This window comes from Apis florea, unplaced genomic scaffold (genome assembly GCF_048593485.1).
Source record: "Apis florea isolate Af1SG1 unplaced genomic scaffold, ASM4859348v1 contig_2492_pilon, whole genome shotgun sequence".
Taxonomy (NCBI): Eukaryota; Metazoa; Arthropoda; class Insecta; order Hymenoptera; family Apidae; genus Apis; species Apis florea.
Genome location: NW_028256593.1, coordinates 5,902,501 through 5,916,549, shown reverse-complemented (window position 1 = coordinate 5,916,549; position 14,049 = coordinate 5,902,501). Strand labels below are relative to the sequence as shown.

The following is a 14,049-nucleotide window of genomic DNA, read 5'->3' as shown; positions in this document are numbered from 1 at the left end:
TTTTCAATAATATGTCAAAAAATTAATAAACAATCTTATAATTAAAATTTTATATTTGAGACTTTCCTTAAAATTTCGATTCAATATAGATCATATGTTATCATAAAATTTTTCAATCGAATTGTGTATACAGACCAAATAAAATTATTTCTTTTATACGATAATAAATCTAAAAAAAAAAATTAAAATATGAATTAAAAAAGAATGAACGAACTTAAAGATAACTGTTATTGAGAAATAGTACATATATAACATAATATAAACAAAGAAAAAAATAAACATGGAAAAAAGAACAGTGATAGAGAAAAATTGTGAAAGAATAGAAATACGGTAAGAATTAACCATCAGTTCCATCTCTCGAGTATCGAAGACATAAATATAGATGGAATAAGAATCGAGGATCAGCGCTATCTCTCGAATTCTTTTAGAAGTCTTTTTGGAAGTTAAAAAAAGCGCTGATTTCGTTTTTACCCTATCATCATTTTTCTTCGATAGATTCTTCGATATATATATTTATTAACTTATTCGTCTTCATTGCTGATTAAAATTTTAAACTGAGAAATCTCTTTGATCCAATTTTTACACGATGCAAATATATATGTACATGACATTTTTTATTAAAGTCCAATATATTATATACATATATTTATCTAAATCAGATATTACAATTATTTCAACATCTGAATCATTTTATATGTAACTAATAATCAGTCGTCTACTCGTTCAAGTTTCTTTTCACAATCGTCAAATAACATCGAATATCATCGAAAAAAAATTCAATAGTTTTTTTTTTTTTTTTTGCAATCCGATATAATTTTATAAATCTTTTCAAGATTGGAAAGAAACTCGATTATGCGCGTCACTAACAAAAATAAAATCTCGATTCTCTTTCTCTTCACGCGAAAACGTATTCACAATGTTTAATGTTTAAGACATATTCTCAAGAAATTTCAAGGCGTTTCAAGAAATTTAGAGATGCTTAAATCCGATACTTGGTTCGAAAATTTTGGCATTTCTCTGGAATTTCGAAGAATCGAGCACAACATTTTGAGAGTTTTTTAAAATTTTCGAATCACGAGACACACTCTTTTCTCTTTTCACGTATCTCTAAGAAATTTTTACAACATTGTATAATCCTTTCAACACGGCATTGTATTTCATATACAAATAAATGATACTTTTTGATGATTATTGCGACGAAATTAAAAATTTTCTGTAAATATTTTTTCTTTTTTCAGTCATCTTTGGGATAACATATATCCCATATAATAATGTTTTATTTTTATTCCAATTATTGGATGAAGTTATTTTTTTTTCTATTCCAACTATATTTTAGGAACAATAGAAGAAAATATATTTGTATCAAACGATGTCAATCAATATATATATAAGGATAATACATATTCACGATGTAGTATCGCGTTGATATAACGTAAATTGCATACCTTTGACCGATATCCTGGTTTATTTTCAATGCTATCTATGAGCATTAGGATAACTATTATATTTATATATCCTACTTTACCAACTGTACAAACTATTACGTATAATCTAATAAAGATCATAAACGAGAAATAGAAATAGAATATTTACATTTTATGTAAATAAGATTAAACTTGGAAATAATCTTGTGTAAAAATATGTGGAATATAAATACATTCAGTCGTGATTGAAAGGATTTAAATTAAATAAGACTGTTCAAATAGACGTTCTCGCGAGAAGAACAGCTAGGGCAATTGCGAATACGAGGATCGATCGAGTTTCGTTCGCGCAACTAGAATTTTCAAGCATTTCCGAAGGAACGAAGGTAGTCGTCTGACTGTTTTCCGATGGATTCGTGGAGCAAACAGTGTCTCTTATAGCCTCTTTGGCGGATCCCATAAGAATTCTAAAATTATAATCTTCGGGATCCAAACGTGCATACATGAAGGTAGGTAAACGATCCGAGAGTACCCAGATATTCCCATTTTGATCGATCTGAAATCGAGAAGATGGTATTAGAAATATATTAAAGATAGATTAGCAAAGAAAATAAGCAATAAAAGCGATAGATACTTGACGTTATAAAAACTAGCGATAGGGAGACTTTTAGTAACTTTATTCGTGCCAATATTATACTAGATATAAATTATTGAACTAGATTGAAATTATCTCTGGTAAAAATTTAATACAGTTTTTACTTCATTCGTCGTTTTTACGATCCAAAGTATTTTTTAAATCTACGATTAACTCTTGGATAACGAGTTTTGAACGAGTTTTTGTAAACACGATTGTGATTATCGCGTGACACGAAGAGATCTTGCTCGATCGATCTAGGACTTTTTTTATCGGGAAAAAAGATCCTGTTGATCAACTATATATATATATAACACATATATATTTTATCAAGGTTGAAAGAAGAGAGAACGAATTACATTACCTTTAAATCGTTAGGAAAAACCATGGTGATGCCGTTTTGATAAATAAGACCTTGTTGGTGAAGCGTAAACATGTTTCGAGGTTTCCAACACGCGATAGCGTTTAAATTGGTTAACGCGTAGAAAAGAACTCCGGTGTTCGGGTCTAAAAAGCTGACGCTACTTTGACCATTGTGTCCCCGAGACCCGAGAGCCCGAAATTCTTTGAAATTGTCTGAAAATCAAAAACGTGAAAGAAGATAGATCACGATATACTAGGAGATAAGATATTAAAATAGATAGATTTACCTGGAGAGTTGGCGCGTTCGGGATCTCTCAATACCTTGGTACTAACCGAATATTCCATGGTGCTGGAAAGTGGATGGAAATACATCACGCTGTAACCGTCGTTAGATGGCGCTATGCTCATACCGAACAGGCCGTCGGTCCATTGGAACGAAATTCCCGACACGTTGAATTCCTCGCTCTTGAAAATTGGAAAAAAAAGAATAGTAGAAGGAAGAAGATAGAGCTCGTAAGGATAAAAAGTGAAGAGAAAACGATAGAAGAAACGATGCTAACTTGCGGATCGGGTTCAAAGAAGCGATGCTTGACGAGCCATGATTTTCTCGACTTCCACGAGTAGACCACCAATCCGGGACCACCCAGATCGCCCAGATAAGCGAATGTATCCTCGCAGGAGTAATCTTCGAGCGCGATATTCGCGAAAAGAGAATCGTGCGTTTTTTGATCCTCGGGGATAACGAATTTTCGCAGCAATCGATCGTTTTTTAAATCGTAGACGAGCAACGCGGGCGGCGCCTCTTGTTCCGGATTTTGCAAAATATCCGTAAATCCTGTATCGAGGACCCACAATCTTTCGCATCGATCCACTCGGATTCGGAACGGTGAAATGATCTCTGGCACGCTTCCAGCTTCGTATTGATGCGCCTCGAAAGAAGGATAAGGTATCAAAGTAGGAGACTCTCGTGTATCTGAAACGTATCCATTACTTTTTCTTTATCTCTCTCTCTCTCTCTCTCTCTCCCTCTCCCTCTCCCTCTCTCTCTCTCTCTCTCTCTCCGGGAAAATTGATTCTAATACATCGACACTACAAAATAATTGGTAGAATTATTATCACCGTTATATTATTCACCATTTACGTAAAAGTAATTCAAACTGGCAACGACACCCCGCCTCCATCTCGGCACAGTGACAAATATCCTGGTGCTCGTAATCTCGAGGCCGAGGGGAAGATTGTCTTCCTGTTTGTATCCGGGGAAGAGAAGTTTGGTCTCGTTGCTGGGCCACTCGTAATCGAGCTGTTTCCACTGGAAGATCACGCGAAGTTTATCCCCGTCGCCAGCGACGATCGTGGTCCAAAGGTGGAATTGAAGCAATACATTGAAAAGGTGGAGAGTCGATCCGACTCGCATTTTCATTTCCTGATTCTATCTAACGGTTAACCACTCCCACGTCGATACTACAAATTAACATTACCGATAAATTAATCGAATTTAAAATCGAAACCTAATATCTGTTGTAAAAAAAAAAAAAAAAAAAAGTGCGATTTATTAATTATTCTCTAATTAATTGCTTCAACTTTTTTCCCCCGTTTTCTCTTTCATCGACGCTTTTTTAGATCGATCGATAATACGAATTTAGAAATTCGTCCGATATTTTATACCGACTATACACATATTTATACTTCGAAAAAAGCAATACTTCTCTAAGAATACTGTAACGCGATACCAAAGAGACAAAAATTAGTCCCGCAATCGTACTTTCTATCGCGCACCGCGATAGAGAAGTGGGTCGACAAATATTTTAAAATGATGATTTTCCACGTTTCGATAAATCTTCGATTATCAAATTTATTCCAATAACGAACGATTCGTCTTTTTGAAATGAAATTTTACTTTAAAGTAAAATGTGTGTAAAGAAACGTGACGATGCAAAAATTATTGGAAATTATTTCGATACGAATTTGTTCGTACTCCCGAATTTCTAAATGGTAACACTTTTTTAATAACTTTGTCGAAGGTCGAAAGTGTATCGTATCGTTTGAAACAAGTTTCACCCGGATAAACTTCAATTATTATTTAAACGGTTTATTTACCGAACGACAACTCGAACTGACAATTCGAACGATGCTTGGACTCGACTTTCGTCGACCGAGTAAAAGTAGTTCGGGATCGCGAGAGGAATCGCGTTGAAACGAGAGATGGGAACGCGAAAGAAAGCAAATAGTATACTATCGCGACGAGAACACGCGACAAACTGAGAATTCGTCTGGTCTGGGAATTACATTCTCCGTGTAGAGAATACCGTTTGGATACCGTTCAAGGCTTCACCGACTCGCTCGACAGACTCGTTGAAAATACCACGATTCATCGTTCCCCTGTGTTAATGTCCATCGCGTGGTAGTGAAGAGGAGCGATGAACCAACGCTACGAATAGAATATCGTTCGTAAATGGGAGTCTCCGTTTGTTTATTTCATCGGCGTTTCAGAGCGATTGAAAAGCGTGAAAGTATCGAATTTAGTAGTAGAAAGGAATGTTATCTATGATTAAAAGAAATTCTAATTAGAATCGAAATCTTGAGGAGAGGAGAAAATCTGAATCTTCAGCGTCGGGGAAAAAAGAAGAGAAAAAAAATCGCGATTCTTGTTTTCGATCGATAAAAAAGATATGTATCGAAAGTGATAATTAAAAACGTGTATATAAACGCGGAGTTAGTAGAAGGGTTAGTTTTATATTTGTGAAAAGTTGTATCGCATCATCGTTAACGAATATATATATATATAAAATAAGAAAGAGACACGGTGAATTTCCCACGGGAGGAACAAAGGAGGGGAGGGGAGGGGGGGGGGGAGAAGAAGAAGCATAATACGAAACGAAAGAGGCAAGTGTGAAGGAAAATTTAATTGTAAACTGATTTATCGCCGGGTTAGTTCACTTCCCTTTGACGTAAATTCCAAGTGAAAGTCCTTAGAACGGTTGAACTCAAGATTGTATGCAAAGCATCCTCGTACACAATTGCTCTTCCCCGTGGGACTTTTCTGTTATTTGTGTTACGATCAGACGTCGATTAACGTACCCACGCTCTTTCGTTCCACTCGCGAATAAAATCGTGTTTCTTAATCACGCGAAACGAATTTTACGACGATTCGAATTCCCTTTACGATCGATAACGCGTAAAAAAAAATCATCTTTCCCTCCCCCCCCCCCTACCATAAAATTGTTTACTCTTTGCTACGACGAGAGGAAATAATTTCTCGCGAATAATTTGTCGAGCAAACAATACGCTCATATTCGTCGCATCGACGTGGATCGATAAACGAATCGTCGACCGTTCGATGCGAACGATTATAATACGGAAGGACCTGGGAAAGGGAAATTCGTTCGAACAACTAATCGTTTCGAAACAAAATATTACGTAAATAATTCACTATCCGACTTGAAAAGAAACTTAAACGTTAATTAATAATAGATGCAACTGTGACTCGTGCAACATGCATTTTTATATCCTTTTAAATAACGCACTCGCTCTCCAACACCGATCCCTTTTAACAGGTTTGGTTAGATATCGTGCGCGAGCCAACCGTTGCGCTATTCCGAGGTCGATTCAATACTCCATATTTATATGTGTGTGTATATATATATACGCGCGTACATGCACAGTCTGCTTTCACTTTCGCGATCGCTTGCACCGTAGATGCTTTTATATTATCCTCTTTTAACGCCAACAATGGAAATAATTTTCTATTTCTATTTTTATCGCGTTGTTGAATCGCGTTATCGTAAATTTATCGTAAGGAGTATATTAAAGCGTAACCAATCGTTAATTAAACGCGGTTTTCTTTTTTTTCTTTTTTTTCAGCGAAATCGTAAAATTTAAATTTTTCTCCAATCGTACAATCTATCGATGCACGAACGATATTATTCGCATCGATTATTTCAATTCTCTCAATTTATCGCGTATGTCACGATTTCTTTTTTTAACGATTATCTATGCGTTATAATTGCGTCGTACGTATCTTTCGAATTAATTTATACTTTGCTCGTTCGTAAAATCATGCACGATCCGGATTAAATCATCATTCGATCGAATTTTTTAACATCGATCAGTAAAATTTAATACGCGCGTCGTCAATTCGATCAAAAAGTTCGTCAAACGAATGTAATTCGAATTATGAACTATTCTATTAGACGCAAAATAAATAATTTTTTCACGGTCTCTTGCAAGACGTCTCGTCGCAAGGAAATATATTAAAAAAAAAAAAAAATCATCGTTGATCTTCGTTGTTCGTTCAACGAACGATTTTAACGAGTTTTCCAAGGTATGAAAAAGGATAAGATAAATTTTTTTAAGAGGCGAGAGATAAAAAATGAAAAGGGACGCATTCACGCGATTGAAATCATCGATTTTTTTTTTTCTGGCAGAAAAACAAACAAAAATTCGAAAGTAATTTCCAACTTCCATCTTCTTGTAGGAATAGTTGATAATAAAAAGAAACAGTTGATGATGATGATAATGATGATGATGATCTCAATCGTGATACAGCGTGGTCATTGCGTTATCAAACAATTTATCATTTATTGAACGTTTGAACGAGATACAGGTGCAATGTGCCACCTATTCCTCTCTATTTTTCTTCGACAATATCAGTCCATTCTATCGCAGGCGCAGTCACGGCTGAAAACAACAATGCTGTAGAAGAGTAGAGAGACTACTGCTAAAAATTTTCTATAAGCGGTCCGTGCAGGGGAAAAAAAAGTGCAACCTAAAATTCGATATTTCGATAATATATATACCTATCGTTGTTAAATTGATAACAAGAGGAAAGAAAATGTGTATATATATATATATATATCGCAATATACATACGTAATGATCCGTATTACCAATACCACTCGATCCTCGAGTCTCTCTCTTATCGTTTTCGTTTTACTCGATCGATCGAATTTCGCGCGAATAAAAGACAACCGAAATCGCTCCGTCGATATTGAAAATCCACGATGAGGGGAGGGGACGGGGGAGAAAAAGACAAGATCCGGCGATGAACGATATTACGAGGAAGAGAAGGGAAAGTTAGGTGTAAAAAAAAAAAAAAGGAGGAGGAAGAAGGGAAGATTGCGAAATCTTCTATATTTCGTATATCGTATTTTGAAGGTGGCACCTTAATTTCCTGTGCTTAGAGCCGCTGTTATAATATTAAAGATTATTAGAATGATAAAGAGCCACCGTGTTACCGGTTCTTCGAGCAAAGCGATTCCCCACGAGCGAATCGTGCATCCGCTGTCACCAAATGGAAAGACATTATTAGCATAAAAAGGAACAGGATAATGAAGGATTTTTGCGCAACGTAAGATACAGATGTATCGATATACACACAGAGCCAGCTAAGCATTCTACGAACGATCGAATTGTCGAACGAGAGAGAAAGAGAGAGAGAGAGAGAGAGAGAGAGAGAGAGAGAGAGAGAGAGAGAGAGAGAGAGAAAAAAGATACAACTGTACATATGTATATATAACATAGTAATATAAATAATATAATCGAAACGCAGTTGTGAAAAAAAATATATATATATATGTATGTATGTGTGTGTATATATATATACACACACACACATATATATATATATATACGAGATAGAAATAATTCTCGTTCCAACATTTCGAACGATCGAATCAGTTAACACGATTTACCCACGACTCATTATCGATTACGATTGATATTGTTTCTCGGTCCAGCCACGCGTCCACGCAGCCAAGGTCATGATATTTCCCAATCTATTTTTTTTTTTTTTTAGCTTCTAACTTACCAATTTGCTTCTGTTTTTTTTTTTTTTTTTTTTTTCGTAAACTAAAATTTACGATGATTCACGACAACTCGAGTATTCTTCCAAACGTTTTGAAAGATACGCGATTATGGTGTGAAGAGAAAAAAAAAAGAAAAAAAAAAAAAAAAAAAAATTAAGGCAAACGCGTTCACGAAGGCGAATTCGTGTAATAATATCGCGAGCGACACGCGTACAATTGGGAATACAACAACTACCTCGACTTTAGGACGGTAGGTCCAAACAATCGCCTGCCTTCAGGCAAGGGACCGATAAGGTCCAACAGCAGTCAGAGCTGTGATTGGTTGAAACAATATGTGGCTGTCGCCCGCCATTCTGGGAGAAAATCTACCGTCTTTCCATACTTTTCTTGCTTCTCATTTTCTCTTGCTTCCCCTTTTGCCTTGAAAAAGTTGGAATAAGATAAGATGGAGAAAGAAGGAAATAGAGCGACGTTCTTAAAAAAAAAAAAAAAAAAAAAAAAAACGGACGTTAAAAAAAAAGTAAGGAAGATATCCGCGAACATTTTTGTTTCGAATAATAAGAGTTTATCGATATATTTTTATTCGGTTCCCAGAACGGCAGACTATGCCCAATCTTTCGGACTTTCCACAGAACGTCTTTATTCGGAACAAGTTGATAATGTGACACTCAATAAATAACAGAACTTCTACATGTCCAATTCTGTGACCAGATTGTCCTGCCGAATCTGAGAACGAAAGGAAAGCGCGAAACATCGAGAAGGAACAATGTCTGGCCAAGTTGGCAACATCTTGGCAGGCATCGATCCGAAAGAGAGACGAGAAGCGTCCCTCCTCGTCGAGAATTCCCGCGTGAAATTCAATCGGGATTATTTATACGCGACGAGTTGCACGAGTCACCTTTGATCCCTCGAGATGAAAAAAAAAAAAAAAAAAGAACGGCTCGAAATACACGATTCGGAAAGACAACCCCTGAAAATGAAGTATATTTATAACGATGCGTAGTTTTTTTTTTCTCCTTTTTTTTTTTTTTTTTTTTTTAAAGGTACGTACACGTGGTTTTATAACGCCGCGGTTATGCGCCGTTTCGTTCGTTTTCTTTCTTTTTTCTTTTCTCAAAATAATGATCAAAGTCGAGAGAGAAAGAATAGACAAACAGGGTGCCTACTGAGGTGAACCTTGAGGAAGTGAAAGAAAATTAATAACGAATTCGTACTTTGATGATCAAACAGGTGAAATTACATGTTTGTACAATTCATAATTTCTATTATATTGTCAACGTACAGTAAGCGGACAATATCTCATGGCTTAAGTTTGCAGCCTCCTCTTGCACCGTCTTCGCCACACTTTCGCAATACGTTTACGTGCCGATTTCCGTTACTCTGAAAGCATGAAACGTATGAAAAGTTCAAGCTTTTGCGATTAATATTATTCCCATTTTATCGAGATTAAAATCTTGATAAATAATTATTCGATCACTCCCTCCCTTCCTACGAAACACTAATCTCGTAATATAATAACAACATTTTCTTTCTTTCTTTTCTTTTTTTTTTTTTTTCTTCTTTTCTCGTTTCATAATTTATCGCAGGTTATCGTTGTGGTTATATATAATGTGATCGCGATATGTTTTCGTTTTGTCACGAGTTTTAAATCTTTTTTTCTTTTCTTTCTTTTTTTTTTTTTTTTGCTTTTACTTTTTCTTTTTTTTTTTTTTTCTCTTTACAGATTTCGTTTTCCTATCAATAGACACCCTGAAGAAATAATAAAACGATAAAAGAGAAAATAAAGGAATCAATCAATGGAAAAGATTGAAGAGAGGAAACAGGAAGTTTCCGATGAATCAAGTCAAATTTTCGATCCGATCGTAAAGGATTTGGTACAACAAATAATTAACCGATACTTGAACGCGATATATCCCTTTCGATATATCCTAATACGACAATCCTGACGAATCGTTTGTATAATATAGTATATAAATAATGTCACCATATACTTTACGATCGGAACATTAATAATTTGGCATAATGTAAAGAAAACGGCGTGAGTCGAGTGTAGAGAGAGCTGATATCGGTTTTTCCTGACCACCCTCCGTACTTACCACTCACTCATGCGTTGCCAACACGTTTCTTGCAAAGGAATAGGGCTTCGCAGATCGAATCGATCACATCTACTTTTCGACCATAATAATTTACCATCTTATTTAAATGCATCTTTTAATTCGATCCATTGATTTCTGAAATGTTAAAATAATTTCGTACGAAGCAAATTTTTTCTTCGATCCGTTCTCTCTATATAAATTCGTATATAATTCTTCGTTTGTCTTTCGTTCTAATTAAATTGTGTGATAACACGATGCGTAATTTATAATTTAGACAGGGAAAAAAAAAAAAAAAAAAGAAATACGATTTCACGTCGAGAAAAAGTGTATTATAAATTTTTCACGGGCGTTGTTTGGAACAAAAGAAATTAAAAAAAAAAAAAAAAAAAAACATAAACAATCGATAACTGTTTATATATAAATATTAGACGGGAGAACGTGGACGTACAAATATTGTGAATTGAACATTGTCGTTGCTTCGTAAAAATTTTTTAAAACCGTATCGAGTGAGATGCATTTAACAGAGTGAACGTGAAACATTTTTATCGATATAATAAGAGGAAAAACTCGTTTGATGAAAGATAGATATTTTTAATGATAAAATCGAAGATCAAATTGAAAACTTTTCGTTTTCCTTTTCGTTCTCAATTTTATTCTTATATCTTTGATAAAAATTATTTTCGTTCCGATAACTTGCAAATGATTTGCTACAAAAAAACAAACTTTACGAATAAAGTATGCTACAGATGTCACATAGCTTGCAGATTATTTTTACTATTATTAACGATAAAAAGAATTATTTTAAAAATTCTATATAATAAATTTATACGAGCGAAAATCTTTATGTAAAATAATTAACAGTTTGATTTATTTTTATCATTACCATTGTATCTGTATTATCGTGCAAAATCCAATCTATCTAGAAATTTGTTTTTTTTTTTTTTCTTTTTTTCTAACAAAACGATATAACGATACGAAATAAATATGATTGTTTGTTTAATAAAATATATGTCTATCGATAATATCGAAATCTCGAGGAAAAGATATCCTTTAAAAAAAAAAAAAAAAAAAAAAAAGATTTTATATATATAATAATGATTCCTCCTTAAATACGAACGATCCATTTTTAAAATATCTTTCGTATCGTCAACAATGGGAAAAAAAAGTATTTTAAATATGCAAGCTAGATATGATAATATACGCGCGTATAACGCGTCGTATATTACAGAAATCTTCGCATCTTCCTCGTAATATCTAAAGCGAGAATCTTTTAATAATTTACCTTATCAACGAGTGAAACGAGAGAGAGAGAGAAAAAAAAAAACATATACACAATAGGAAAGATATATATATATATATAAAAATACGTGGCGAAAAGTAAATCGACTCGATCTGGAATGTTAACAAAATAAAAGTTGTGACAAACTAACCTGAGGCGACAGAATGTTCACGCTGCAGCTTGAATATGAACTTTTTTTTTTTTTTTTTGATGACTTGATTACTTTGAAAAAAAAAAAAAAAAAAAAAAAAGAAGAAGAAAAGAAAAAAAAAAGAGGAAATAAAACACAGAGATCGAAATCAAAGAGTAGAAAAAATTAAAATTTGTACAACGTTTAATATATATTATTATACGATATTATATGTATATAGATAAGAGAGAGAAAAGATTTCGTCGTTTGTTGAGCTGCAGTGTGAAATGTCACCTTTCCGCGATCGCGTCTCTCCAAGAGAACACTGGTGCAGAGACTGAGAAACAGCGCGTGGAAACGGTCTACCGTAAAAATAAAAGGACAACCGAAAAATCGGAAAAATCGTATATAGAAGTTTCTTCTACTCAGACACATTCAGCCGAAAGATATGAAACACACCTTCCAGAGCTGATTTTCGTGATTCGTGTATCGTATCACGATGAGCAACGTAAAAAAAAAAAAAAAAAAGAAAAAAAAAAAAGAATTGCAACAATACAATTTTTTGTATTAGTAGCGTACGAATTCTCTACGCGAAAGCTTTCGTGCTCATTAACAGCCATTAACAACATAATACCACCATCCTTTTCAGTAACTACAATTTCAATACCAGGTACTCTTATATAACGTAACAACAAATATATCCATAGAAAAGGTAAATCAAAACCCGAAGGATCAAAATCACCTTGTTTTCGTTTTTTTTTTTTTTTTTCTTAGGCAAACAACAAAATTGTTTTTACAACAAAAAAAAAAAAATATTTCGTTGCTCACCTGGGACTTCAGACTCCTTCGGGAAGAAGTTAGTGTCGTTGCGCTGATATCGCGCGATCACGCGCCACGCGTGGAAGAAAAGGGAATTAATAGAACTTGGACTTATTCGATATCCGATTACCGAAAGGCAGAAAAATCGAGGGGAAGGGGGGCGGGGGGCGGGGGGGCTGGTGGGCTGGGCGGCGGGGGAGGGGAGGACGACCGACCGTTTCCACTGCACCTGGTAAACCCTCTCAGGCACTGACGTGATGTGTGTTTTGCAATGATATTATAAAAAAAAAACAAAGATTTTTGCTAACTTCGTGTAAACTTCGTAGGAGAGGATGCGTCAAGTGCAGCCGCGGCCGATCAACAATGCGTGCCCACGCGAGCTAACATGTTTTACGCGTGCTTTTTCTCTCCTCTTCTTGTCAATCAGGTCCGGACCCTAATCAAATTTAGGGGCGGGCCCAGAGCACGAAGTGCAGTGGCGGGGTGGGCCCGTCCATAGGAGGTGATCATCTGAAGCGTGGATGCATCATCGGAGCCAACATTGGTGCACCGGGGAAACCCATTGGAGCTGCGAATGCCGGATGCATCGCTCCCGGTGGCAAAGCTCCTATCATACCTGTAAAAGACGTACGGTACTCTGAATTCCGAATATATCGATACAACGATCTGCGATCTTTCTTTCCCATATCTTTCTTAAATCTTTTTTTTTTTTTTTTTTTTTTTTTTGTAATAACATTTGCATGTTTTCAACGGTCTGTAAATAATCTTATGTACTTACGTCGCCAGAGTACTCATCAAATGTAAAATATCAAATAACGTGTCGCGCGTCTCGAATGCACGCGTTGCTCCCCCCCACCCTTCCACTTTTCCTCCTCTCTCCCTTCCTTTCCCTTCCCATCCCTATCCCTTCCCCTTCCCTCTCCCTCATTTGCCTTCTTGCTCACATTCGACTCGTATCATATTTCATACTTTTCTTTTTTTTTGGAGATTGCGCATCGTTCGGTAGAAAAGTATATCTCGAAAAATAATTATGGAATTTTGAAAGAAATTTTTTTTTTAATCATTACTGCAATTACTGCAACTTTCCCTTCCCCCCGCCGCCGTTTAAAACATTAATTACGATGTATAATTTCTTGCAATGCATTCCGCATTAATCTAGAGAGAATACTTGTTCTTTTGAACAGGAAGTTGTCTGACAGCCGATCGATGGCATTTCCTCGTATAATGTTCAAGTGGAATGATTTCTTTTCGTTCCTTTCGATAATTAAATCCAAAAATAACGCTATTAAATATATAACGCTCTAATTATATATTGTTTGTCTATATTAATCTTCATCTATTCTAAATGTGTTGAAATAATTGATTTTTCGAAATCAAATCGAATTTTCAAAAAAAATAAAATGGAATGAAACATATAAAAAGAAAGAAAGAAAATATCGGCATATAAAAGCAGCAATATTATTAGGTCATTTCATAAATAATATCGTTTTAAGAAGTCCAGTT

The 14,049-nt window shown here is 35.0% G+C and overlaps 2 protein-coding genes across 7 annotated transcripts in view; both read right to left on the bottom strand.

The window, feature by feature from the left end:
- Positions 1-593: 593 nt before the first annotated feature.
- On the bottom strand, positions 594-12,979 carry yellow-b (L-dopachrome tautomerase yellow-b). 3 transcript variants are annotated; one of them, XM_086905724.1, is made up of 6 exons: positions 12,855-12,979; positions 3,553-3,879; positions 2,979-3,391; positions 2,706-2,883; positions 2,420-2,631; positions 594-1,977 (listed from the first exon to the last, which is right to left on the bottom strand). In XM_086905724.1, exons 2-6 carry the CDS (start codon positions 3,836-3,838, stop codon positions 1,699-1,701), a joined length of 1,368 nt encoding a protein of 455 aa, XP_086761850.1. In that variant the 5' UTR covers positions 3,839-3,879; positions 12,855-12,979; the 3' UTR covers positions 594-1,698. The 3 variants fall into 3 exon arrangements, with proteins under 3 accessions (XP_086761850.1, XP_086761849.1, XP_086761848.1); XM_086905723.1 differs by lacking the exon at positions 12,855-12,979 and adding an exon at positions 9,505-9,602; XM_086905722.1 differs by lacking the exon at positions 12,855-12,979 and adding an exon at positions 5,836-6,618.
- The window catches only part of BuGZ (Bub3 interacting GLEBS and Zinc finger domain protein), a 14,836-nt gene continuing 7,763 nt past the window's right edge, over positions 6,977-14,049 (bottom strand). For 2 of the 4 annotated variants that reach the window (XM_086905717.1, XM_086905718.1), the window contains 2 exons: positions 12,855-13,162; positions 6,977-9,602 (listed from right to left, as the gene is read on the bottom strand). In XM_086905717.1, coding sequence (XP_086761843.1) covers positions 13,053-13,162 — 110 coding nt within the window. In that variant the 3' untranslated portion in view covers positions 6,977-9,602; positions 12,855-13,052. Of the gene's footprint in view, positions 9,603-12,854; positions 13,163-13,515 lie in introns of those variants that run through there. The other 2 variants (XM_086905721.1, XM_012488924.3) reach the window with 1 other exon arrangement.

Coding starts and splice junctions, on each gene's coding strand:
- yellow-b (XM_086905724.1), bottom strand. CDS start 3,838: ATGAAAATGCGAGTCGGATCGACTCTCCACCTTTTCAATGTATTGCTT. Junction 3,392..3,552: donor GAATTACTTTTACGTAAATG/GTGAATAATATA, acceptor GATACGTTTCAG/ATACACGAGAGTCTCCTACT. Junction 1,978..2,419: donor TTTTTCCTAACGATTTAAAG/GTAATGTAATTC, acceptor TCTCGATTTCAG/ATCGATCAAAATGGGAATAT.